Source organism: Xenopus laevis, chromosome 7L (assembly GCF_017654675.1).
Source record: "Xenopus laevis strain J_2021 chromosome 7L, Xenopus_laevis_v10.1, whole genome shotgun sequence".
NCBI lineage: Eukaryota > Metazoa > Chordata > Amphibia > Anura > Pipidae > Xenopus > Xenopus laevis.
The window spans coordinates 37,213,589-37,241,406 of record NC_054383.1 but is presented as its reverse complement, the minus strand read 5'-3'; the positions used below and the strand labels follow the sequence as shown (position 1 = coordinate 37,241,406).

The 27,818-nt window shown below is 39.0% G+C and overlaps 1 protein-coding gene across 1 annotated transcript in view; it reads right to left on the bottom strand.

Annotated features, from left to right (window-relative positions):
* Positions 1 to 27,818, bottom strand: part of tll2.L (tolloid like 2 L homeolog) — a 102,910-nt gene that overhangs the window by 39,518 nt on the left and 35,574 nt on the right. Inside the window, 2 exon segments of the mRNA NM_001090908.1 lie at positions 1,727 to 1,804; positions 27,179 to 27,289. Of these exon segments, the coding sequence (NP_001084377.1) occupies positions 1,727 to 1,804; positions 27,179 to 27,289 (189 nt within the window).

The window sequence follows — 27,818 nt, the reverse complement described above, 5'->3', positions numbered from 1 at the left end:
TTTATTATTTGTTTTGTTTATGTGTATATAAAGTGTTTTGCATTTTGTTCACCCCATCTGACGCTGGATGACGTCAACACTCACGTTTTCTCACCACAATGTGTTTAAATGATTGGTTTGTTTTATGTTAATCCTTGTGCCTGGCCGAACCGAATCCGAATCAAATTGTGGGGAGGGCGGGATTTCACGTGATTTTTTTTTTTTACAAAACAAGGAAGTAAACCAATTTTTTCCACTTTTTCCTTTCCCGCCTCTAATTTGCATATGCAAATTAGGATTAAGATTCGGTTTGGTATCTTCCAAGATTGATTCGGCCGAATCCAAATAGTGGATTCGGTCCAATATATATATATATATATATATATATATATATATATATATATATATATATATATATATATATATATATATATATATATATATATATATATATATATATATATATATATATATATATATATATATATATATATATATATATATATATGCCAGTCCAAATTTAAACAGCATGCATTTCAAAACAAATGACAGCACTCCGAGGAATATAATCACAAAACAAAAAAAGTAAACTAAAGCAGGTTTATTGGGATTCGGCCTCTTTCAGCAGATTCGGATGTGGCTGAATCCTTGTGCCTCGCCAAACCAATTCCCAATCCTAATTTGCATATAGGGACCAAATTCAATTCAGCGAGAAAAATGTATTTAACGGTTTAGCACGTGAAAAGTCATGGATTCAAGAAGGAAAAACTTTTCTCCTAATTCAGTTCCAGTTTTTCCCCATAGACTTCAATAGAGTTTTCGTGAGAAAAACAGATAATATTTTCTGAACTGAATTGCATCTCAAATTGAATCTCGTCCATGCGATTTCACGTGATAAACTTTTTCTCACTGAATTGAATCTGGGCCATTATGTCATGTGATGGTAACATTTATCATTTAGTGTATGTGGGAAAAGTGTTATTTACAGGACAGCAACTTTATTGTTCAGCTGATACTACCAAGAAACTGAGGTTTTATTTGTTAGAAGCCCTCCCTCTTTCAAAAGGGGTGGCTCACCTTTAGGCTAACTTTTAGAATATTATAGAATGGCTAATTCTAAGCATCTTTTCAATTGGCCTTCATTTTTTCTCTCTCTTCTTTATTTCTTTTCTTTCTCTTTATAGTTTTTGAATTATATGACTTCTGATTCTTTCCAGCTTTCAAGTGGGGGTCATTGACCCCTTCTAAAAAAACAAATGCTCTGTAAGGCGACAAATTTATTATTATTGCTGCTTTTTATTACTCATCTTTCTATTCGGGCCCTCTCCTGTTCATATTCCAGCCCCTCATTCAAATCAATTAATGGTTTCTAGGGTACTTTGGACCCTAGCAACCATATTGCAGACAGTGGAAACTGGAGAGATGCTGAATAAAAAGCTAAATAATTAAAAACACAAAAAATAAAAAAATGGAAACCCAAAGGCAAATATCACTCTCTACGTCATACTAAAAGTTAAGTCAAAGGTTAACAACCCCTTTATATGTTTTGGGGTCATGTTTGTTGGTTCTATTTTACTCACAGACCCAACTAAAACAGTGAGAAATAAACATAGATTATTATAATGAACAGAATGTTGTGTTTCAAGATGTATGTTAACCGAAAAACACACATAACATTTAATTATTTGGCAGATTATAAAAAAAGGAAATAAAGATACCCAAAGGTCTGGGTGGGGTACCACATTACCCTTTTTGACTTTTTTGCTATTAAGGTTGGATGAGGTTTCATTCTGGCTTCCGGTCCCCAGCTTCTCAGAGAAATTATCTGGAAGACAAAAAAAAAAATCAAATATATAAATAATACACATAGGAATGTAGACAGAGAGTGTATTCTACTTGGATAATCACGACAGTGGTGTGGACTTGAGACTTGTTTTTAATTTATTAATTGCTACTATTGCTTATACCATAGATATTCCTAGAGAATGGCATTTTGGATTCAATTGTTAAAGGGATACTGTCATGGCAAAACTTGTTTTTTTCAAAACGCATCCGTTAATAGTGCTGCTCCAGCAGAATTCTGCACTGAAATCCATTTTTCAAAAGAGCCAACAGATTTTGTTATATTCAATTTTGAAATCTGACATGGGGCTAGACATATTGTCAGTTTCCCAGCTGCCCCCAGTCATGTGACTGCTGTACCTCAAGTTGGAGTGATATCAACCCCTCCCTCCCGCCTCCCAGCAGCCTAACAACAGAACAATGGGAAGGTAACAAGATAGCAGCTCCCTAACACAAGATAACAGCTGCCTGGTAGATCTAAGAACAGCACTTAAGCTGGCCATAGATGTTGAGATTTTTAAAAGATCAGATCCTCATCGTGAGACCACGATTTTCTCGGAACGATCGTACGAATTTACCATCAACTAAAAAGTCCAATTTGCCAGGAAAACAAAGGGGAGCTGCCTGCTTGGCCCTGCAAACATAGATAGATTGCACTGGGACCGACAAAGATTTTTTGACCTGGCCGATCAATTTCCTGAAGATGTCGGCCGAAAAATCGTAAGATGTACGATTGTTCGAATCCCACTAACCGCACAATAATTTTGAAGGATTGGTCGGACTTCCCTAAAATCGGTCGTTCGGCAAGAAGAATCGTCGCGTCTATGGGGAGCTTAAATAGTAAAAGCCAAATCCCACTGAGACTGATTCAGTAACATTAAGTAGGAGAAATAACAGCCTGCCAGAAAGTAATTCCATCCTAAAGTGCAGGAACAAGTCACATGACTGGGGCAGCTGGGAAACTGACAAAATCTCTAGCCCCAGGTCAGATTTCAAAATGGAATATAAAAAAAATCTGTTTGCTCTGTTGAGAAATGGGTTTCAGTGCAGAGTTCTGCTGGAGTAGCACTATTAACTGATGTGTTTTGGAAAAACCTTTTTTCCACGACAGTATCCCTTTAAAGAACAATCAGACCAACCAGTTTTGAAGAATAATGTACAGGTAACAGAAGCCTCAATTGACTTACTTTTTGGAACTCTATCATCTGCACATTTGGAACTGCAAATACAGTATGCTATGAAATGTTTCAATAGGTTTGCTATGAAAATCGTTTATGCATATCCCTGACAAATGTTACAAAGGACACTGTGCAGGTTCCTGGATATATGTTTATCCTTCCCAAGACTCTAGTGTGATTTGGTTTTAGAAGTGGAAATCAAAATTCACTGAAGCAAATGGGCAGGGGTGGAGGGTTGGCAACAATGGTTCCCACAGGCATCAAAAAGATACATGCATATAAAGGCCAAATTTTCTGTTTGAACAGCTTCAATTCCAATGTGTCGACACAACTACAGCCAAAGAGTAAAATTACTACTTTTCTTATTGTGTGCCCAGCTTAAAATAGTTAAAAAGATGGAAAAAAATGTGCATTAAGTCCAATATGTCCTGTAAAATATTACTATATGCAAAGTTATGCAACTATTCTAAAGAAAGTTTGAGTTAAAAAATAAGTGATCATATTACCATAGAAACCAGAAATTCAAGATGGGCATTGAGTTTTGCAAAGAAAATCAGGCCTCTCTGCTATCACCAGCCATACCTTCCAACATTTTGGAAATAGAAAGAGGGACAAAAAGATTTGGTGCGTGGAGTGTGGCAAGATTATTTGCCCTCTAATTACCATGTCCATTTTACAACATTTGGCAGGTTATTAAAGTTTGAACACATTTCTATGGTTTTTATGTTATTACAGTTTTGCTAATGAAGGTGAATTGTCCTGCAAATCAGTTTCCCCAAGAGACTTGCATATCTTAAATTGTTACAAAAGTATCTAAGTATCAATTCTGGGCTCTCTGCCAAAAGCCAATTAAGTTAAAAACTTTTTATCTTTTTCTAGCTGTTCAGTGCAGGAGATCAAAGCGATAGTTGGGACATTAAGTAATAAACCCAGGACTGCGGGTTGAGCTGTCAAAATCGGGACTGTCCTGCTCAAAACTGGATAGTTGGAAGGTAGGATAGCGTTACCTTGTTACAGTACTGGGTCTCAATAAATTAAAATGTCTGCCCATTTTGTTTAAAAATGTACCAATATCTTCCTAGAGTAGCAACCATTTTATTCAAGAAAAGACAATTTTGAAATTCCATATCATATCCAGTATATATTAAAAATATAAAGTCATGTAGTTTTAACCAAGCTTCACTAATAATCTTGACAATCTGTTCCATATTCTGTGTCTCTGGTAAAAAAGTCTGTACCTTACCCGAACCATTGCAAATTTCATACCTGCTCTGTAAATAGTACAAGCCAGGACATAAACATCCGGGCCGTGCGCTCATGAATACAATGCTGCCAAAACGCTGTCCTTGCACTCCCAAATGGAGTTCAAAGTTCTGTGCCTATGGGTGCTTGGTGCAGGTCATAAAAAAACATGGCTGTACTTTTTTTGCACTTTACACCCTGTCCCTCGCTAAGAAAATAACCATTTGTGACACTCCCTTTGACCTTGCTGGAATAAGGGCCTTTATAGATATTTTGGTGTTTAGAGTACTGGTATGGGATCCGTTATCCGGAAACCCATTATCCAGAAAGTTCCGAATTATGGAATGGCCATCTCCCATAGACTCCATTTTATCCAAATAATCCATATTTTTTTTAAAGGATTTCCTTTTTCTCTATAATAACAAAACAGTACCTTGATACAAACTTATACATAATTAATCCTTACTGAAAACAGAACCAGACCATTTGGGTTTATTTATGGTTTTCAATTAGATTTAAGGTATGAAGAGCCAAATTACAGAAAGATCTGTTATTCCGGAAAGACCCAGATCCCGAGCATAATAGGTCCCATACCTGTATTAGCTATAAGCTACTCCAACACCGATTAGAAAAGTGACTAGTCCATTAGTTTCTCCATCACCGTGTTGTCCAATGACTAGTCCATTAATTTCTCCAACACTGAATGCATTAGTGACTAGTCCAATAGCTTCTCCATCACTGAATGGGCTACGAATGGGTCTTTCAGCTTCTCCATCAATTTAAGGAATTAAGCAACTTGAAAGTATGCTTGTAAAACACTCACATTTGCAACCTGTTTATTTGCATTGTTTTGAAATGTATTTGAACATTATGTTCCTTTGATTGTACGCTAAAATGACAGCTTGAAATTTAGTGCTTTATTCCAGTGACAATAGTTCTGCAGATTAAAATCAACCACTTCCAGCAGGCAGACTCCTGAATAGAACAGAATACAGGGTGGGCATGAGCGTAACTGGTTTCCTTGGCTATAATTCTTCCATTCAAAAAGGTTCATTCACAATTCTCATGACTGCTAACATTACCATTGTCTTTGTCCCACTGGTTTATAATCCAAAGGGAAATTTATACAGGATCTTGGATATTCTTAAGGCTACAAAGTAATACATAAATAAATGAAATACGGACAACGTGAAACATGTTCTCTCTGATGCAGGACTGAAACATTTTATGTCTAACCAAGTCATTGGCCTTAACTATCCAAGTTAGGTACAGGAAAGTAAACTTTTATACAGGTATGGGATCTGTTTTCCGGTAACCCATTATTCAGAAAGCTCCAAATTACAAGAAAAGGCCATGTCCCACAATCATTAAATTATTTAAATTAAAATTATAATTAAAATATTATTTTCTTTTTCTATATAACAATAAAACAGTACATTGTACTTGATCCTAACTAAGATATAATTAATCCTCATTTGCGGCAAAACCAGTCTATTGGGTTTATTTTATGTTTAAACCATTTTCTACTAGGTCCTGTGCCTGTAAAACAGGGCTGCTATCAGGAGGACCGCAAAGGCAGCTGCAGGGAGCCCAGGGAATTTCAGGCATGGCAGAAATATTCTAAAAAAAAAAAATTATGCAGCAATATCTGGGACTCTAACACTTAGGTAGACAATGCAATATTTGGGGCCTGGTGTTGCTTTCAAATGACCAGTTGAGCTTGTTATAGGGGTGATAGAGGGACAAGTCAAGATTTCCAATAGCAGTCCTGTAAAACTATTTACCAGAAGATTTCTTGACTGAGCATGTTTGCAATTTAAGGCATATTCAGCACATGCTAGAGTCCTGCGCGCGTCCATTTTTTGGGACCAGTACTCGACCTGTACCCGCAACCCGGACCCACAACCCACATTCTTACCCGCTTGGATCCGCTACCCGACCCTAATTTGCGGATAAGTACCTTATCCGCAACCCATCAAGAATCAGGAAGTGCTGTCATTGTAAACCGGAAGTGACATCATCGGAAGTAGACGTGATCAGGGGGGAAAAGGCGTAAAACGGGAAGTGCTGTCATTGTAAACCGCAAGTGACGTCATTGGAAGAAGCCGTGACAAGAAAAAAGGAGTAAATATCGCTATTGCGAAGACCCCCGGCCCGCAAACCCGCAGAACCGATGACCCGCGTCTTTACCCGCACCCAGAACTTCTCCCCTCAAGGTACCACAGGTTTTTGCGGGTAACCCGCGGGTACCTGACCCGCTACAGGACTCTAGCACATGCCTACATTCCTCCACCCAACTGCTCTTCTTGGACATGCTATAGGTCACTGTGCGCAAGTTACACAGCGACGACTCAGCGTGCAAAGTGGGGGAAAAAATCCTGATGGTGGCCTATTTTTTAATTATGCACTTATAATGTCTGCAACAATAAAATGAATCTATGTTAAATCCAAGGATAACTGTTAGATTATGCATTTGATCTTCTCGACATTCAGGAGTTTCTGCAGATGAAGCGCTGCCCATTATACTTCTTTCACTCTGCTTTTCTGAATAGTATAAATGGACAATTTGTCTGCCAGAAACATTCATATAAATATGGCCATTGTTTGAATTTTTTTTTTGTAAAGTTGATTATGAAAGTTGAATGGAATCTTAAGCAGCTGATATAATGCATAAAAAAGGCAAATAAGACGTGTGTACATTAGTCATGCTAATGAGCTACCAGGGTGTTAATTGCTGGAGTGTATCCAATTAGCATAATAATGCAAGGCATGTAACGATACAAAATGGAACACAGTGTCACAATATGACCCATTACAATAAAATGATACTCCCACTTGCCACTTTTTGGCATGTACTGTGTCTATATATTTCATACATGGGTGGAACTGAAAAGCTGAACAAAATAAACAGTTCTTTATTAGAGCATGCAGCCATCTCTGTGGCATATATATAATGAAAACAGTTTGGCAATAGTAATGCACTGAAGTGTCCAAAGATTCAGGATTTTTTTTTTTTTAACTATAGCACAGCACTTAAAACATCCACAGTGTAACTGCTACACTCCTCTTAACAGGACAATTTTGTCCTTGTTCAACACAAGTTCAAAGACTAGTTCTTGTGTTGGACAAACTTTTGGTTATTTTTTTTTGCACTAAACAGGACAAAGACTGAAGTTGAGAACACTTTAATTTTCCTGCTTCCTTAATCTTGTAAGCAACTGCAAGAGAAGACAGTTCATATTACCAGTCCACAGGGAGTAAGAGGGGTTGTTTATACAGAACCCTATTTTTAAAGAATGTGACAATATAGGTAGTGCTTTAATAGAAAAAATGTGGAAAATATGGATGCAAATAGGAAGAATGCATTTTCAACACATGTGCCATTTCTTACGCTCGTGTTAATGTGCCTATACAGTAGATGTATACCCTTTAATCTTGCCCACAGACACACTGATCAGGTCATGCCAGGTTTTCTCCTGGTATTGTAGAACTGAACTTCAATAGTGCCCTCCCCCTCTCAGGGTCAGGCCACACAGGGCGTTTTGGGGAGATTTGGTTGCCTGGCGACTAATCGCCTTGTTTTTGCAGCGACCAATCTCCCCAAACACCTTCCCTGACTCTGCGCCGGCTAAAATGAAAAAAAAAAACGCTGGCACTAATCACATGCGGTGATTCATTTTCCGAAGTCGCCCGAAGTTTCCGCAACTTCGGAAAACGAACTGCCGCGTGTGATTAGCGCCGGCGTTTTTTCATTTTAGCCTGCGAGCACCAAATCTCCCCAAAACGCCCTGTGTGGCCTGACCCTAAATGTGCTGTAACAGGGCACAGGATACTTCAATGCTCATGCAAACTAGTATAGGTATGGGATCTTTTATATAGAAACCTGTTACCCAGAAAGCTCAAATTACGGGAAGGCCATCTCAGGATCCATAATTATATATTTTTTTACATTACTGTATTTCCTTTTGCTCTGTAATAATAAAACAATATACAAAATACATTTTATTTGATCCCAGCCAAGATATAATTATATGCAATTAATTGCAGACAAAGCAATCCTATTGAGTTTAATAAATGCTTATATTATTTTTTGGTAAATTATAGTGATGCAAATTACAGAAAACCCCTTATCTGGTAAGAGCGTTCTGGATCATAGGTCCCAAACTTGTATCTTTAATTGTCAGGCAGTACACCCCACATGAACCACCACCAACAAATGTAAAAGTAGGAGGACTTGGGTGGTGGAACTTATCAAAAGTAAGTGAATATTAGGGGGGCTTTTAGGCAAAATAAACAGTGTGTTAAATACTTCAGCCCTTGAATTCAGTATTATTTTTTAACATTAAAATTACACATGCTGGAATCCAGACCTTTAGGGTAGGGACACACTGGGCGATTTGGGGAGTTTTAGTCGCCTGGCGACTAATCGCCGCGACTTTTCTCCCCGAATGCCTCCCCTCGCTCTGCGCCTGGCTAAAATGAAAAATCGCCTGCGCTAATCACACGCGGCGATTCGTTTTCCGAAATCGCCCGAAGTTGCCTCACGAGGAAACTTCGGCCGACTTCGGAAAACGAATCGCCGCGTGTGATTAGCGCAGGCGATTTTTCATTTTAGCCAGGCGCAGAGCGAGGGGAGGCATTCGGGGAGAAAAGTCGCGGCGATTAGTCGCCAGGCGACTAAAACTCCCCAAATCGCCCAGTGTGTCCCTACCCTTAAGACAGACAGACTCTTCAATGACACACTTTCAAAACTAAAACTTTTTTTTGAGCATCAAATCTTTAAACAGGTCTTGAATGAAACATAAACAATCAATTATTTGTCATCCGTATTATTTGAAACATAAACAATCAATTATGTGTCATCCTCAAAAGCCTTAAATGGATTTTAATTATAGTCCCCAAACAAATTAGCTGATTAAATTACACAGTAAATTAAATATCTTTTTCTTGTCTTAAATTGTGACATAAAATGAACTGGGAGATTGAATTGCAAATTAGCCAGTAGTGCACATTGCAAGCCTGACCTTTGTGCTATTGTTTTAACAAGCAGAAAAGCTCTTTTCAGGCCTGCAGTGGCATTCTTTCCCAGGGAGCCGCTTAACTCTTTATAACAGGGCCGAAATTAAAGATGTGGGGACGACGGGCACTGCAAAAAAGCTGGGAACCCAAATACATAGCTGAGGAATATTTATCCAGTGAAGCTTTCTACAATTTTTGTGGGATGCCACATTTACACAGCTCAATAGTCGAAGACTGGACATTCCTGATGTATACATTACGGGGGTTATTTATAAAAGATTGAAAGTTAGAGATTTGTTTATACCTCGAATGAACTCGAATGGTATCTTATTTAAGAAAAAACGTGATTCTGCGAGTTTGAAAAACCCGAAAACTCAAATTGATCAACTTTTCAGGAAAAAAATGGAAACGCTCGAATCATTACAGCTTTTGAGCGAAACCCTCTGAAATAAACTCGAACATCATGAAGGCTATTAACATCTTCAATGGTTCAAGGGACCTCTACTATTGATTTCTACGGGACCCTCAACAGGTTTCAAATGGTGTATTTTCAGATTCAAGCTATTTCCAAGGTCTCAAAAATCTCGAAACATTTGAGTTTTCTTTTTTAACCTGAAAATGTGAATTTTGACCAAAATATCTACTAGAAAACTTGAATATATATAATATATATCTAATATAGAATATGCCCTTTGTGCATATATGTTCATTTATCAACACACCCATAAGGTCCACTGTGATACTTATGGCCCAAGACAAATGCTCACTTTGCCCTACCCTAAAGCCAATGATATTTGAATGCTGCACTTTCCTGGAAAATTAACAGTGGAAAACTGGCAGTGTAATAGTTCTTTAACTGCCTATATTATTGGCACTCTTATTCTTCTACATTTTTGGTGGGATCTTTGAGCTCAATGATTACAGCCAAGTGCTCATGGTAGTGCCATTTTAAGCAAATTGTAAAAAAATGGCTTAAAAGAGAACCGAAGGACAACAGAAAAATATGATGAACATTATACACAGAGCTTTCTATCCCTACTATACTTGTAGGCCCTTTATCCATTTTTCTCATTTAGAATCTGTTTACAAATGTAAACTATGCATATGTACAGTCCAAGATGATACTGGCCTTCCACTCTCCCTTAAGCTGGGACAATTGTGTTCTACAATGATGTATTTTCTAATCAAACTCCGCGACTATCAGTCCGTATTGATCGGACGTCATCACGCCGGGTATATTTAAAGGGGCTTTGAGCCCAAACTCATTGCCGTTGTTAGCTCTAACTTGTTAGTATCTGGGTGTGATTTCTGTCTTGTTTAAATCCAGTTTTGATCCTTGCCTTCCTGACTATTCTGAACGCTGCCAATTCTGACCCTTGCCTGCCTGACTATTCTGAACTGTGCTGATATTGACCCTTGCCTGCCTGACTATTCTGAACTCTGCCAAACCTGACCCTTGCCTGTCTGACTATTCTGAACTCTGCCAATGTTGACCCTTGCCTGCCTGACTATTCTGAACTCTGCAAATCCTGACCCTTGTCTGCCTCACTATTCTGAACTCTGCCAAACCTGACCCTTGCCTGCCTGACTATTCTGAACTCTGCCAAACCTGACCCTTGCCTGCCTGACTATTCTGAACTCTGCAAATCCTGACCCTTGTCTGCCTCACTATTCTGAACTCTGCCAAACCCGACTCATGTCTGCCTCACTATTCTGAACTCTGCCAAACCTGACCCTTGCCTGCCTGACTATTCTGAACTCTGCCAATGTTGACCCTTGCCTGCCTGACTATTCTGAACTCTGCCAAACCTGACCCTTGCCTGCCTGACTATTCTGAACTCTGCCAATGTTGACCCTTGCCTGCCTGACTATTCTGAACTCTGCCAAACCTGACCCTTGCCTGCCTGACTATTCTGAACTCTGCCAATGTTGACCCTTGCCTGCCTGACTATTCTGAACTCTGCAAATCCTGACCCTTGTCTGCCTCACTATTCTGAACTCTACCAAACCCGACTCATGTCTGCCTCACTATTCTGAACTCTGCCAAACCTGACCCTTGCCTGCCTGACTATTCTGAACTCTGCCAATGTTGACCCTTGCCTGCCTGACTATTCTGAACTCTGCCAATCCTGACCCTTGTCTGCCTCACTATTCTGAACTCTGCCAAACCTGAACCATGTCTGCCTCACTATTCTGAACTCTGCCAAACCTGACCCTTGCCTGCCTGACTATTCTGAACTCTGCCAATGTTGACCCTTGCCTGCCTGACTATTCTGAACTCTGCCAATCCTGACCCTTGCCTGCCTGACTATTCCGAGCTCTGCCGATATTGACCCTTGTCTGCCTGACTACTCTCTGAACACTGCCTGTACCGACCCTGGCCTGTCTGACCTTGCTTGAACTCCGCCTGTATCAACCACTGCCTGTCTCATCCTGCTTGAACTAAGCATGTACCGACCCGGCCTGCCTGACCACACTTTTTGTCTACTCCTTTAACTGTTGTCTTCTGTCCAAAACCTTGGAAACAAACTTGCCCCTTTGCTTGTTCAGAATACTTGCTTTGCTCCTCTCAAATTAAGACCTGCCAACATCTGAGTAGCTGAGGGCTCCTCCCGAGACCAAAGGCGGCTGCTACAGGCAGAAGATTGAACCGTGACCAGGGAGCCTAGCACTTCTGAATTTAGGGAGCCGTACGTGACACTTTTAGTATATTATAGATGAACCCACCTATAGGTGAAACCTATTTGCAGCTTTCAGATGAAAATACTCTCTGGCTGTTGGGGGGGGGGAATCACTGAATTGTACTTGCATCTATGTTCAGCACAATCCCTATTCATTGCACTCATGTTGAATTGCAAGTATATTTCCCCTTTACAGCAACGAAACCTCAAAGAGTGATACTAATTAAGTATTTTAAACCAATTAAAATAAAGGGGAGGGAGGAGAGAGTCATTTGAAAGAACATATGCATCACTCAAAGATACATGGAAACCCGAGTTGAGGCCATCAGACCGGTATTAAGACTATTGATCCATTTTACATATTTCATGTTAAGAAGACTAGATATAGTCTACTGCCTAGAGAAACCCTTGCAGGGTCTAGACACTAAAAGAAAAGATCATCAGAAAACTTTATAAAATATTCTGCCACCTTTGTTTCTTTGTTACAAGCTATAAACTAGCATGCCTTATTAAAGTTGATATATTAATTAATATGCAATAATTATTGTTGGTCACAAAACAAACGAATGCATCACTTATAGTGACAACAGTAAACATAGAACATCCGGATGAAGAACATCTGTATATTCCCTTATGTGAAAGCCAAGTCAGAACAGTTTCCTTGCAACCCTTTGCCAGGATAATTCGAGTTAGCAAAATAGCAAGGTTTTTCTACACAATTTTATTAAATGCCAGAAAATGAGGGACCGTTTGTTCCCACTTGTATTTTTACAAACTGTCCCTGATTCTCCTGCATGATGTTTTTGTAAAATAGGATTCTTTTCTTTTATTCATGCCCATTCCTGGGATCTGTGAGTGCCAGTAAATTTTTTTTGGGGGGGGGGGGGGGTATCGATTGCCTCCTCAAGCTGTAGATCTAAAGCATGAACTAGTGGACCCCATGTTTCTACTGGTAAGCTTCAGCCTTTAAGCCTCTACATTATGATAAATTTTTTGCAATTGCATATTAACACCACATAAATCAATGTATAATTAGCTTCACTTTAGGAACATTAAACTCTTTGGCCCTGCACAACTACAAATTCAAAGCTATTTCCATAACACTTAAAGTTGCCTCTGATGTTCCAGTACCCACTGAATTCCCAGTTAAGAGGGGGTCACAGTAAGGGCCAGCCAATTCCTCAGGGATATATTTATTTTCAAATTTGGGACCTAACACTGGGTCAGCACTTAAAATGTGCCACTGCTTCTTGAAAGATACATATATCCACCCCAATGTTCCCTCTAAGCACACAGCAAATTGCGATGCAGATAAAGTGTTTTGTGTAAAAAAAAATGTACTCTGCACACAGTTTTTAATATGTGCACAGAAAAGATCACTTTTGCACAAGCAGTCCCAGGCATTGACTCACCTATACAAATTAATGTAAAATTGTTCAGATTACTCTTAAGCACTTTTTCGATTGAAATGTTTGAAAAAAAAAATTATTTGGCCAAATATCGAACCAAATGCTAAATTTGGATTCAGATTCGGTTTGGCCAGGCACTTGGATATGGCTGAATCCTGCTGGTAAAGGCCAAATCCCAAACCGGATTCTGGATTTGGTGCATCCCTAGTAAAAACCATATAAGCAGTAGTACACCACCACTATTATCATGAAGTGTAACCAAAGCACTTGCTCCTGGTTTTGTCTTGGTGGTGGCCAGACAGAACAGCTAAAGCTTAAAGGAACAGTAACACCCAAAAGTGAAAATGTTTTAAAGTAATTAAAATATAATGTACTGTTGCTCTGCACTGGTACATCTGGTGTGTTTGCTTCAGAAACTCTACTACAGTTTATATAAGCATGGTGAATGTCTGCCCACAGAGGCAGACATTCAAGGTTCAGGTTACATAGCAGATAACAGATGCATAGAGGCAAATTCACTAAGATGCGAAGTTGCGCCAGGCGCAACTTCGCCACACTTCGCCAGGAGTAGTTTCGCCAGCGCTTCGCAAAATCACTAAAATCCGAAGTTGCGCACAGGGGTAGCGTAAGGTTGCGGAGTTGCGCTAGCGTTGTTTCGCTATATAAAGCGAAGTTGCGCTAGCGAAGGCTAATTTGCATACGGCGCGAAATTCAAATTTCAATGGAGGAACACGTATCTGCACTACAAATGCCTAGAAAACCTTCAAATCTGCAAATAAAAATTTTATTTTGCCCTACACATGTGCCCACTGTCTAGGTAAGTTGCCATGAGTCAGGAAATGTAGGGGGGAGGAAGGGGAGCCCCAAAAATTTTTCAATCTTTTTCAGCCTATCAGCCATCATGTAGAAAACACGCCAGCGTTTTTTGGGACTTACAAAAAATTTTGACTTTTTTTGAAACAATCCCTATCTACTCTATTGCGCTTCGCCAGGTCTGAGGTGGCGAAGGAAGTCTAGCGTAAAAGGTAGCGTTCACTACACTGCGCAAGTTAGTGAATTTGCGTAGTTTTGTCGCTAGCGAAGATTCGCCTGGCGTAAGGTTGCGAAGTAACACTAGCGAAACTACGCCAGCGTTCGTTAGTGAATTTGCGCAGTAGCGAAAATGCCAAACGCTAGCGAATTAATGCTAGCGTTCGGTGCTTCGCGCCTTAGTGAATTTGCCCCATAGTGTGCAGAATACCATTGTATTCTATTACAATGCTTAGCCGTCATCTGCTAAATAACCTATGCCTTTTCTCGTTTTCAGCTTTAATGGCTGCCCCCATAGCCACACAGCAGCTTATTTGTATAAACTATTGTAGCCTTTCTAAAGCAAACACATAACTTACTAATGCATGACAAAAGTACATTATATTTTTAATTACTTTACAATGCTTTTATTGTTTGGTGTTACTGTTCCTTTAAGGGGTAGATCACCTTTATATTATAAAATGGCCAATTCTTAAAATATTTTTAATTCCACAGAATCCTCTATAGGGTGTCATTTGTCATAAGAGCGGAATGTTAGTACTGTTGTTATTAATAATGTTGATACATAATGTTGATAAAACAGATCAGAAACCTACTGTAAATAACCAATATTACATAACTATTATGTAAATAATTCTAAATATAAACACGTTTTAAAAAAAAATATATATATATATATATATTATTTTTTTTTTTTTTTTTTTTTTTTTAATTGGTCTTCATTTTTGTTATTTTGTATATTTTTTTAATTACTTGCAGTATTCTTCTTCGAACTCGATCCAGCTTTCAAATGGGAGTTGCTGACCCCACCATCCAAAAAACCATTGCTCTATGAGGCTACAATTTTTTTGTTATTCTTACCTATTATTAATAGGAATGTACCTAATCCAGGAATCGGTTTGGGATTCGGCCAAGATCCTGCCATTTTCAGCAGGATTCGGCCGAATCGAAGTGCATGGCCAAACCCAATCCGAATTCAAAAAATCATGTGACTTTTCATCACACAAAAAGGGAAAAAATTTTTTTTAAATTGCGTGCTGCAAATAAGGGTTTGGACTCGGTTTGGGATTCAGCCAAATATTTCACAAAGGATTTGGGGATTCGGTCGAATCCTAAAATAGTGGATTCGGTGCATCTCTATTAATTATTTATCTTTCTATTTAGGCCGCGTCCTATTCATCTTCCAGTCTTTCATTCAAACCCACTACTTAGCTGAACAAAAAGCTAAATAATTCAGAAACCACAAATAATAAAAAAGACAAAATTGTTTCAGAATACAGGTATTGGATCCATTATCCAGAAACCCATTATACAGAATGTTCAGAATTACATGAAAGCCATCTCCCATAGACTCAATTTTAAGGTATGGAGATTCAAATTACAGAAAGTTATCCGGAAAACCCTAGTTCCCGATCATTCAGAATAACAGGACCCATACCTGTATTACACTCTACATCGTACCAAAAGTTAATTTTAATGTGAACAACCTGCCCTTCAGCCTCAATGAGCAATAGAACTGTACATTTTGGGACAAATGGAATAATCATTGCCACACTGATTTCTTTAATAGTAACTTCATAGTAGATGCTTTCTTTCCTTACCTAATCAATAATCCAATAATTCAATAAGTGCTTGACTGAACAATCTCTCTGGATACTTCTCCGCAAACCTCACTCTCAAGTGAAAAATATACCTCCCCACTCCATTCTAAGTAGTAGTTCCTTTGCACAGGTCCTCGTGCCTGCTCACCAATTGCATTAACTAAGCTCCCAGAAACTGCTTCTCTTCCCAAGCCTCTTGAGCAAAAAAACAAGCAAAAAAAAAAAAAAAAAAGCACAGCTTGCGGTTGCCATGTTTGGATACATTATATGGGTCTTCAGACTTCCGTGGTGCTGGTCTCTGACAAGCAACATGCTCACCGGAAGCCAGGACCAAGTCATATATCCTTATTTTTTAATAGTTGGATGAAAGTTTTGAAACTGGTTTGACGCAATAAACATACCAGGGGTAGGACCCCGGTTTAATTTGCTCCGTGTGCCCCGGCCTTTTTTTCTTGCATATGTATACAAGACCTGATATCACAGTGGATCATATGTAAATTTATGTGTTCATAATCTTAAAGGGATGGTTCATATGTTATAGAATGGTTAATTCTAAACAACTTTTCAATCAGCCTTATATTTTTCTTTTTTAATACTTTTTTGTATTCTTTTTTTAATTATTTGCCTTCTCTCTGACTCTTTCTAGCTTTCAAAAAGGGGCCATTGACCCCATCTAAGATACAAATGCTTTGTAAGGCTACACATTGTTATTGTTACTGCTACTTTTTTATTACTCGTCTTTCTATTTAAGCCCTGACCTATTCATATTCCAGTCTCTTATTCATATTAATGCATGGTTGCTTGAGTAATTTGTACCCTAGCAACCACATTGCTGAAATGGCAAACTGGAGAGCTGCTGAATAAACAGCTAAATAACTCAAAAACCACAAATAATAAATAATGAAAACCAATTTCAAATTGTCTCAGAATATCACTATATTTCATACTAAAACTCACAACTACTTTAAACGAATTTACTTCTAAACCTTCATATAATCACAATGAAATAGATTTTTAATGATCATGCTTCTTCTGTTTTTTCCTTTAGAGGGACTGAAAGGCTTTATAGCAGCGGATGGATATACACAGGGTGAAGCTCACTTTGGGTCAGGAATGTTGCCCTAATTAGTTTTCCCATTTCTTTTGAGGATTCTGTAGTCCTGTGATGTGAGCTGGATCTGACCTTAAGATTGAACACATCTTTGGTATTTTTTGGCTATTATGGGCATTCAATGTGCTGTTCTTTTTCCCTACGGAACTTGTTTGAGAAGTGTTGAAGTGCGACATGCCCTCTGAACTGTCAAGTTTCAGCACTTTGGCCTTTGTTGAAAGTGTACAAAATCTTCCTGTGTTCTGGAGAGTTTCCTTAGTTCCACTCTATACCCCCTCCAGATCACTAAGTTTTGTGCTCCCAAGCTTTGTTTGCTCCTCTGCTGGCAGTCTCAGCACCTTTGTGTCTTTTCATATGATTTTGAAGGAAAGCTCTCAGGAGTTAGTAGGCAGAAGAGATAAAGATTTAAGTTCTCCCCACCTCTCCCTGTTAAAAACATATATACATATTCCATAGGAAATATGAATACACTTATAGCAGCAAATGAATATGCTGTACCTCCTCATTTCTCATCTTAACATTTTAAAGGTGGCTTATGGAAAACATAGTTTTGTTCATAAACAGTTCATGTAATGCATTATTAATATAGAAGTTAATAGGAATGAAGAGAAAGGCATTTAAACACTACAAGTCTGAGGGGACAAAAGCTGCATTTAACGAATATAAATATTATAAGGCATGCTAAAACAGCAATGCGGAAGGCATGATTGGAAATGAGGAGCGCATAGCAGCAGAGGCCAAGACTAAACCCAAAAAGTTTTTTTAAGTATATTAATAGTAAAAAGATGCAAGTTGAGAGTGTATCTCCTTTAAATAATGATACCAGTATGGTTGTAACAGATAAAGAAAAAGCAAATGTGCTCAATCCGTTCTTTTCTTCAGTGTATACAATAGAAGAGTCAGAGTACCCAGACGCACCTCATAGCTGCACTGTTGGTTCAGCTCGATCTAGTCAGTGGCTGACTCCGGTTATGGTTCGTAAAACTTTACTAAAAATCAATGTGTACAAGGCACCAGGGTCAGATGGAATACACCCTCAGGTTCTAAGAGCCCACTTTATTTTTAACTTGTTCATTAATGACTATGGGGAAGGTATTGTAAATTATCAGTGTTTGCAGATGACACAAAACTATGCAGCCCAATGAATTCCAACTTGCAGCAGGATCTTGACAAACTTCACAAACAAGTGGCAGATGAAATTCAATGTTGATAAATGTAAAGTCATGCACCCGAGATGTAAAAATATGCAAGCCACTTATACACTTAATGTGATTGCACTAGGCAAATCCATAATGGGAAAAGGACCTTGGAGTCCTTGTAGATAATAAACTTGGCTGTAGCAAGAAATGCGAATAAGCAGCATCAAGGGCAAATAAGGTCTTGAGCTGTATTAAAAGAGGCATATATTCATGGAAGGAGAGGGTTATCCACTTTACAATGCACTGGTAAGGTTCCATCTAGAATATGCAGTACAGTTTTGGTCTCCAGCACTCAAATGGGTTATTATTGATTTAGAGAGGGTCCAGAGAAGGGCAACCAAGCTGATAAAAGGAATAGAAAATCTCAGCTATGAAGAAATACTGGCCAAGTTGGGGTTGTTCACGCTGGAGTAGAGGCGCTTAAGGGGGATATGATAACTACTGTATGTAAGTATATAAGGGGATTGTACAATAACCTCTCTAATACTTTATTTACCAGTTGGTCCTTCCAGCTGACAAGAGGGCCCCAATTCCAATTAGAAGAAAGGCTAAATATTCCGAAGGGTTTTATTACAGTGAGAGCTGTGAAGATGTGGAATTCTCTCCCTGAATCAGTCGTACTGGTTGATACATTATATAGCTTTAACAAATGGGTTGAATAGCTTTTTAGCAAGTGAGGGAATACAGGGTTATGGACAGGGCCGGACTGGGAGTAAAAAGCAACCCGACCAAAAAAATCAAAGCAGCCCACATACAAAACACACAATGGTTTTGTACTTATATATTGGGGGTAAAACTGCAAAAATTATGTGCATATAGAACTGCCTGTCTCAACTGTAATTCATGTAAAATATTACAGTTATTACATTAACTATTATTACATTATAGTACAGTAAAATATTCTTTACTAGCACCACACAAATCTAGTGTGTCCTTATTAACCATTTTGTTGATTTGCCATTTATTATAAGCCCTGAACATCTTATTTAAAATTACAAGGATTCATTAGTTTACCATTACAGTAGGGGGTACATTACTTCTTATGATATTCAAGTGATACTCAGAGTTCCCTGTATAACTCAGCCTGCAGCCTTGTACCTTTATATGGTCACAGAACAGCCCCTCAGTGACTTCTAATATCCTTATTTACAGTAGGGGGTACATTATCCCTTATAATACATGAGTGATACTCAGAGTTCCCTGTATAACTCAGCCTGCAGCCTTGTGCCTTTATATAGTCACAGAACAACCCCTCAGCGACTTCTAATATCCTTATCATTTACAGTAGGGGGTACATTATCCATATACCACAAGTGTACTCAGTTCTGGCTGTGTGGAGCTACAGCTTGGCCAGCATTGCTACGCTAGTCATAATAAACCATATAATTCAATGGTGCATAGAAATTTGCATAGAAATCTAGTAAAAGAACAACAATGCTTTGAAAAATACAGCTATAAGAAACCTAGAAAATAACACCAAATGCTTTTATTTTAGAACAGATGTTTCCAGCTTTCATAGTTGGTTCAACTTCTCTTTCAGGTTCCCTTAGTTCATAACAATGTATACAAGTCTTCAATCAAAATATCACATGAATTCTCCAAGTATCTTTGATAGCAAATAGAAATTGTAAAACTGGGGACCCAACACAAGCCAAACTTCAAATAGTGTGTCAGCGTTTATTATGACAAGTTGTAGGGGCCCTATGCCGTATTAGAGCAGACTTACTGTGCTGTGCTCCTCTCTTGCAGCCTGCCCAGCTACCTTGTTCCCTAAAGCTGGCCATAGATGTTATTTTTAAAAGATCCGATCTCAGTACGATCGTACGAATTGACCATCAACTAAAAAGAACAATTTGCCAGGAAAACAAAGGGGAGCTGCCTGCTTGGCCCTGCAAACATAGATAGATTGCACTGGGACCAACAAAGGTTTTTTGACCTGGCCGATCAATTTCCTGACAGATGTCGGCCGAAAAACGTAAGATGTACGATCGTTCGAATCCCAATAACCGCACAATAATTTCGAAGGATTGGTTGGACTTCCCTGAAATCGGTCGTTCGGCAAGAAGAATCGTCGCGTCTATGGAGAGCTTAAGTCTGTGCAAGACTGCATGTCCCTGAGATTTTTGCAAAGTTCCTGCTCCTTTCTCCGACTCCACCCCCGACATCCACCCCATGCTCCGTGCAGCAGCAGCACATAGATGAGATCTGGATGTAATCCAGCCCCACATGCAGGCTGCCTATTGTAGTGCCGATATTTTTTTCTTGCCTTCTTTCAAGGCAGCGCAAGGAGGGAGGTGCCTGGGAGGGGGAAAGACACAGCTGCTCTGTTCAAGAGCGGCACACTTCAAAAAAAGTAGCGCGGCCCCTCTGGCATTTTCCCAAACGTGCACATTCCCAGTCCAGGCCTGCTTATGGAAGATAGCTCATAGTACAAGTTGATCCAGGGACTAGTCCGATTGCCATTTTGGAGTCAGGAAGGAGTCAGGAAGAAACCCCATCGGAAATTGGAGAGGATTCAGATGGTTTTTTTTGCCTTCATCTGGATAAACTAGCACGGATGAACTTGATGGACATGTGACTTTTTTCAACCTAACTTACTATGTTACTATGTATTAAGACTATACTGAAAAATCTAAATGATTCTGAATTTTTGTATTGCCATTTGATACTATAATAGGAAACATCTTTAAAGATCATTTTAGAATCCTGTTTCCAAAAAAAAATGGGAAATCATTTAAACCCCAGCTGCAAAATTAAATAGCAGCATAACAGACCTTGAAACTGGGAAACTTTACTGTTTTCTGAAATAACAGGACGAGGGGTATATTTTTCCCCCACTGTGCTGCATCACCATTTCTTTAATAACACCGTTTGGGAACTAAGGAGACTAACTAGTGGAGTTTTGAAAGTGAAATGCTGTTCCATTATTGCCAGATAGAGGATTTCAGATTCTCTCCTTTGTGAGAGTTTTTGCCAAATACAGACAAAATGTTTTCATTGGGTGACAGATGTGGACTGCAGGAAGGCCAGTTTAGCACACAGAATCTTACTATGGAGCCATACAGTTGTAATACATGCAGAAGGTGGTTATGGCTTTTCCTTTGCTGGCAAAGCAAATATTACTCCAAACCTGTATAGAACTGTTCAGCATTAATGGTGCCTTCAGAGAAGCTCCTCCTGCCATGTGCACTAATGCTTCCCTATACCAACACGGATGCTGCTGGCTTTTGAACCAAGTGCTGATTACAAGTAGGGTGGTCCTTCTGCCGTTTAGCTCGGAAGACGCAGCGTTCATGACTTCCAAAAAGAATTTCACATTTTGATTGGTCAGTCCACAGGACAGTTTTCCACTTTGCCTCAATCCATTTTTTAATGAGCTTGGGTCCAGAGAAGGCGGCAGTGTTTCTGGATTATGTATATATATTTGTTTTTTCTTGCATGGTAGATGTTCGACTTGCCTTTGTGGATACAGCTACAAACTGTGCTTTTCTAAATTATTCCTGAACCCATGCAGTGATTTCCAATACAGAATCGTGCCTGCAAGTAATGCAGTGCTGCCTGAAGGTCTGAAGATCACAGCCGGCCAGTATTGGCTTTCTGCCTGGTCACTTGTATAACGAGATTTCTCCAGGATTCTCTAAATCTTTTAATGGTATTATGTACTGTAGCTGATGAAATTCCCAAATTCCTTGCAATTTTACAAGGAAAATATTGCTGCAATATTTGTCAGTGCAGTGTCTCACAGGGTCTCCTTGCAATGCTCTTCTCAGCATGACACAACTTTTTTGAAATGTGTTGCTGGCATCTGATTTGCATTAAATTGCAAGCACAGCTGCATCAACTTTGATGCATAAATGACAGCAGTTGCATTGCCCTGAAGACCACAATTACATTGGAAATTGCACTTAGGCCTCTGTACTTGTGGTCATAAATGACCCCTAAAAAGTAACAATAACAATGATATTGTGCCTCGTAGAGAAATCGGTTTTTGGCTGCGAAAGTCAGTGGAAAGTGTAAGTAAATAATTAAAAAAAACAAGCATTTGAAAGGCTGCTGAATGCAGGACATTCTATAACATGCTAAAAGTCCTGTCCTGCACTGTATTATGGATATCTGGATCCTGTAGTGTTACATTTTTTAATAATTGGAGCCACTCTGTATACAAATGGTTTCAAATCTGTGCATTGTGCTAGTAAATATCTGCTAATGCGGCCAGCTGCTCACATTCCTGGCCATCCGCACATGCCCGTTGCCAATGGTTTTTAGCCATATAACCAAAGTTCAACACAAATATATTTCATATATCACCCAGAATTCTTTTTTCTCCAGTTAAATAAAAAAAATGATGAGTTGTTCTGTATAAACAGAACGAGCATCGAAGAATGCATTCAAAATGTTCTAACATTCTGACATTTGTGTTTAAATAGTCAACGTTTAGAATATCTGCATAAACGTGCACAGTAATTAGAGGAGAACTGATTATTTGGTAAGGTTGCCATACCCCAAAGCTCTGCAGTAATATTTACTTTACTTGTATAAAAAACTAACAGGCTACTTGCACATCTAGGAACAGTACTGGCAATAACTGTGTTGTCATTTCGATAAGTAATAGATGTGATTGGATTTTCCCATTGTCCTGATTTTCTAATCCCTAGGGGTTAGTTAAATGAATTCTGTCATGGGAAAACATATTTTTTTACAAAAAGCATCAGTTAGTGTTAGTCCAGCAGAATTATGCATTAAAATCAATTAACAAAAGAGCAAACACATTTATTTAATAATAAAGGGAAACTCCACAAAAACATAAGCAACATAATAGTAAACATAATATACATCATCTAAACCCCAATATTACAGCTATGAAAAATACACTTAGTGGTTCAATTACTTACAATGTAATTTAGTGGTAAAACTACGCCATAAAAATCATGACAGAATCCCCTTGAAATTAATGTAAAGATCCACAAGCAAAAACATCCAGGATTACTTACTGGGTACAGAGGAGCTAGCTCAAAATGCTGCTGTACAACCGCATTTTGAGCTAGCTCTACTGGCTCTTGCAACATAGCACAAACCCTGTAATGTCATTGGTTTTCTCCCATGTTATAAAGGGGAGGAGGATAGTGATGTGTGGGCTGGCCCGAAGCCAGAGTAACCCGAGGGTTACACAGGTTTAGACAAACTTCCACACAAGATTTCGATGCCATGGTCGGGTTTAGATTAGGGATGCACCGAATCCACTATTTTGGATTCGGCCGAACCCCCGAATCTTTCAAGAAAGATTTGGCCAAATACCAAACCGAATCCTAATTGCTTATGCAAATTAGGGGTGGGAAGGGGAAACAGTTTTTACATCCTTGTTTTGTAACAAAAAAGTCACTCGATTTCCACCCAGCCCCTAATTTGCATATGCAAATTAGGATTCGGTTCGACTGGGCAGAAGGATTCGGCCGAATCCTGCTATAAAAGGCCGAATCTCAAACTGAATCCTGGATTCGATGCATCCCTAGTTTAGATTGAGATCTTCCTTCTGCCCTCCAAGGGACCTTATTCTGCTGGCTTCTTCTTCTGGTAGCCTCCATTTATAGGTACACGCCTGACCATACCCCTTTCATGATGTCAGATATGGGGGGTGGGGGTCGGGCGTAGTTCTATAGAGGGGACTTGTTGGATCGGGTTGAGTTCAGGTCAAGTGGGGGCGGGTTTGAGTCTGAAATCTTGTGCGGAAATCAGCCTGACCCCTCCTGTAATATAATTTGTTTTTTCCCATGCTATATAAGGCAAGGGTGATAGGTCATGGACTTTGGACCAGACCGCACATCACTATTCCCCTTGCCTTACATAGCATTGGAGAAATCCCATCATTTTGGTGATATTTTCCGTTTCATAAAAGATGCAAACGGAACTGCAAATAAGTGTGTTCTTACATATCTGTGTGAGTGCAATCCCCAGAAAGGACTCATCACTTGCACAACTGGAGAACTGTTGATGCAGCAACAATCCCACACAATTTGCAAAGCTCTCACATAACCTCCATTTACATTAGCCAATGCCAGGCCTCTTCACATATTTACACCCAGACTGTCCCTTTAAAAACTTGTGTTTAGTCCAGAAATTCTATAACTTATTAATTATAAACCGTCTGGTAAATGGAATACCTTTGACATACTTTGCAAGAAAGAGGCAATAAGAGAAGAGCTGTTTAACTGCATCTAACACTATACTACTTGTGTTACTTTGGAATGTGTTATCTAGCCAGAAAAGCATGTGTCCACTAGCCTATTAAATATGCTTATGATTTCTTTTGACAGATTTTGTCAACAGAAAAACTGTGCAATTCAGAATTAATTTAAACAATTTCAATTGTAGCGTTCCTAAAATGTGTTACTCTACCCCACTCTTCATGGAACCAATACTTCTCAGGCTCACAAACAAAGAGACCCACAGAAATGAAGGGTCAGAGGTTTTTTTATGAGGTTGGGAGGGGGATTAAATATGAAAATTCCTTCAATCCGGAATTATTATGTCTGTGTGAGTATTAAAATTTAAAATTCATACATTTGAATCAGGAAACTCCTGTAAATACAAGTGGACAGGTATTACCAGTGATTTAAAATTTAGATTCAGAAAATAATTCTTCTTGCATCTTATTACATTCTGCAAACATTAGGGGTAATATACAAAGACCCCCAGACACAAGTGCTAAAGCAGTAAGGTTTGCAAAATCACCACGCTTGGTGCTAATTCAATAAGAACGTGTCGCTCCAGATAACAAATCCATCTTTAGGCGGAGAGTGTATCACTGGTAGGTGTAAGGCAGCCCTGTCTTTAGTGGATTGTTGAAGCATATTAAGTTCCACAGTGCTGTGGCAGTAAGTCAATTGGTGGGTCTCATAGCCATCTAATTCATTCACTACCATATATACATAACAAGTAAACGTATTGCAGTAGACGTATCAATTATATTGTGTTTTGGCTGTACATGCTATCCGAGCTTGTGCTATCATGCTATCTAAGCTGGTTAGAGTAAGCGCTTAGTCTATGGCACAGACTGCCATAAAGCACACTGTAATTTAAGTTGCACTGTTGCTGTGTTTTGTAGTAGCTCACGAAACCGTTGAGAAATACCCAAAGTTGCTTCCATGAACCATCGAGAAAATGATTCACTAAAGTCATTGCTGTAAAAACAGCACTCTGTGGGGCAAATTTACTAAGCAGCGAAAATTCACCAGCGACAGCTTCACAGGCAGCGCAACACTTCGCCAGGCAAAAATTCTCTCAGACAACACTAATTCACTAACATGCGAAGTAGCGTCCAGGGCGGCGAACGCTGGCGACGTTGCGCTAGCGTTAATTTGGCAAGCAGAGAGAAGTTTCTCTAGCGTTGGCTAATTTGCATACGGCAGGAATTTAAAGTTAATTGAACATACAGTATATGTTGCAGCAAATGCATTACATTACACAAGTCCAGGGAAGCTTAATAAAAGAAAATAGAGTTGTTATAATGCCCTACACATGAGCCCAGTATATAGTTTATGTGCCATATGTTAGGAAATGTAGAGGGAAAGCGGGTTACGCTCTTTTGCAGCCTATCACCCTGAAAAAAGAAAAAGACTCCAGCGTTTTTTGGAACTTAGAAAAATTTTCAACTAAATTTTGAGGAACTCCTATCTACTCTATTGCACTTTGCCTGGTCTGAGGTGGCGAAGGAAAGTCTAGCGCAAGAGGTAAAGTTCAGTAAAATCCGCATCTTAGTGAATTTGCGCAGTTATGTCCCTTCGCCAGACTGCAACTTCACCTGCTGATTGAGTGCGAATGAGCGCCAGCCTCTTTCGCTAGTGAAGTTACGCCGGGCTAGTTAGTAAACCGCGAAGTACCGAAATGATGACACGCTGGCGAATTTGCTCCTGTGTTCTAAGACATCAGTCCCCAAAGAACTTGAAGGGGAGCATCAAGAAGATGTTATATAAGCATTATCCTATGGAAATAAAATATTCTAAATGTAAGCAAATATTTGGTACCGTTTGTGAACCATTAACATTACTCTACACTTTACCCCTCTCAGCAGTATGTTTCTACAGGGCTTTCTGTTGGAATTGGTTATTTAAAAAGACAGTTAGCTCTAATATATTGTCTTGACAAAGGGAATCCACACCAACATATTTGATTATCAATCCAAATGTGATTCCTGCGTGTACAGAAACAGACTGTGGAGAGGGAAAATAAGGAAGACTATCTTGTTTATATTAGTAATGGCAGAAAAGTTTGAATTGATTATTTTTGAAAAGTTCCCTATTTCCATGAGAAAACAAATCTCTTATCCACTGTTTCTGTTTTAATGTTTTTTTCCTTGGTAATTCCTGAATTTATAAAGCTAATACTAGACCCATACCATAACACCCCTTAAAAACGCCAATAGAAGTCTTCATTTTAGATTTCCCCCCCAAAAAAATAAACCTGTGTGCTTTCACCCTCAAATACTCATGTTCAAATGCATGCATAATCAGTATTGTACAGCACATACCAATATCATCATAGTTAATGCCGCAGTTTCACTCTTCTTTGGTTTCATGACAATTACATTTCAGTTACAGCTCATCTATCAACATTGGACAAATGTGCACATGGTCAGTAACTCAGCAACCGATCAGTGATCAGAATTTTTTAACCAGCTGCAGGTAGAACAATTGAAGAAAAAAGTTCAATGGCTGCCATGAGTAACTGGTCAGGTGCACATTTGCCCAGTGTTTAAAATGAGCCCTACTCACAGCCCTTAAAGGTGATGCATTTCCTACAACCATTATAAACCATTAAGGAGAAATTATACAATTACCATATCTTGCTGTTCTGCCTCAACAAGAAACAAACGTTCTTTCTCTTACACCTACCTGTAGTTGGATGTGTTTGGTTATGTCTAGTATTCCTCAAGTCATTAGATTTGTTTTTGAAAATCCACTTCAAGTCATCTTCATCCAATGCAATGTCTCCCCAGTAAGCAGCTGTGAAGAACAAGACAAAATAAACCATTGGCTTTGTTGCATGTTAAAACATATCTACTTATGAAATAAAGATAAAACATCACATTATGGTGAAATTAAACACATTCTGCCTTCCACCAAAAGTCTTTTCCTAATCACTTTCCTTTAATATGAAACGGTTAGGATTGCTGTATATATTTTAAGGTACATAATTAGTGTCACTACAGTAACACTAGAGATGCAACAACTCTAGCATTTAGATGTACAAGTTCTGCAAGAAATACACTGCTCCATATTGCATTTAACAGTGGCATGTGAATAAAGCAGGGTCTACCACCTGGTGGGGCCCATTTGGAAGTACGCAACTCTGCACCAGGAAGTCTGTTGGAACCTCAAAGTCTCACAGTGCTGCGGTGGGAATTTTTTTCCCCCATGGAGGGGCCCCAGTACAAAGGTGGGACCCATAACCTGATTAACCCATATAAATAAATTTATTGCAAGTCTATCAACTACATGATGCTTTGCGTGCACACACCATCTAGGTTAGTTA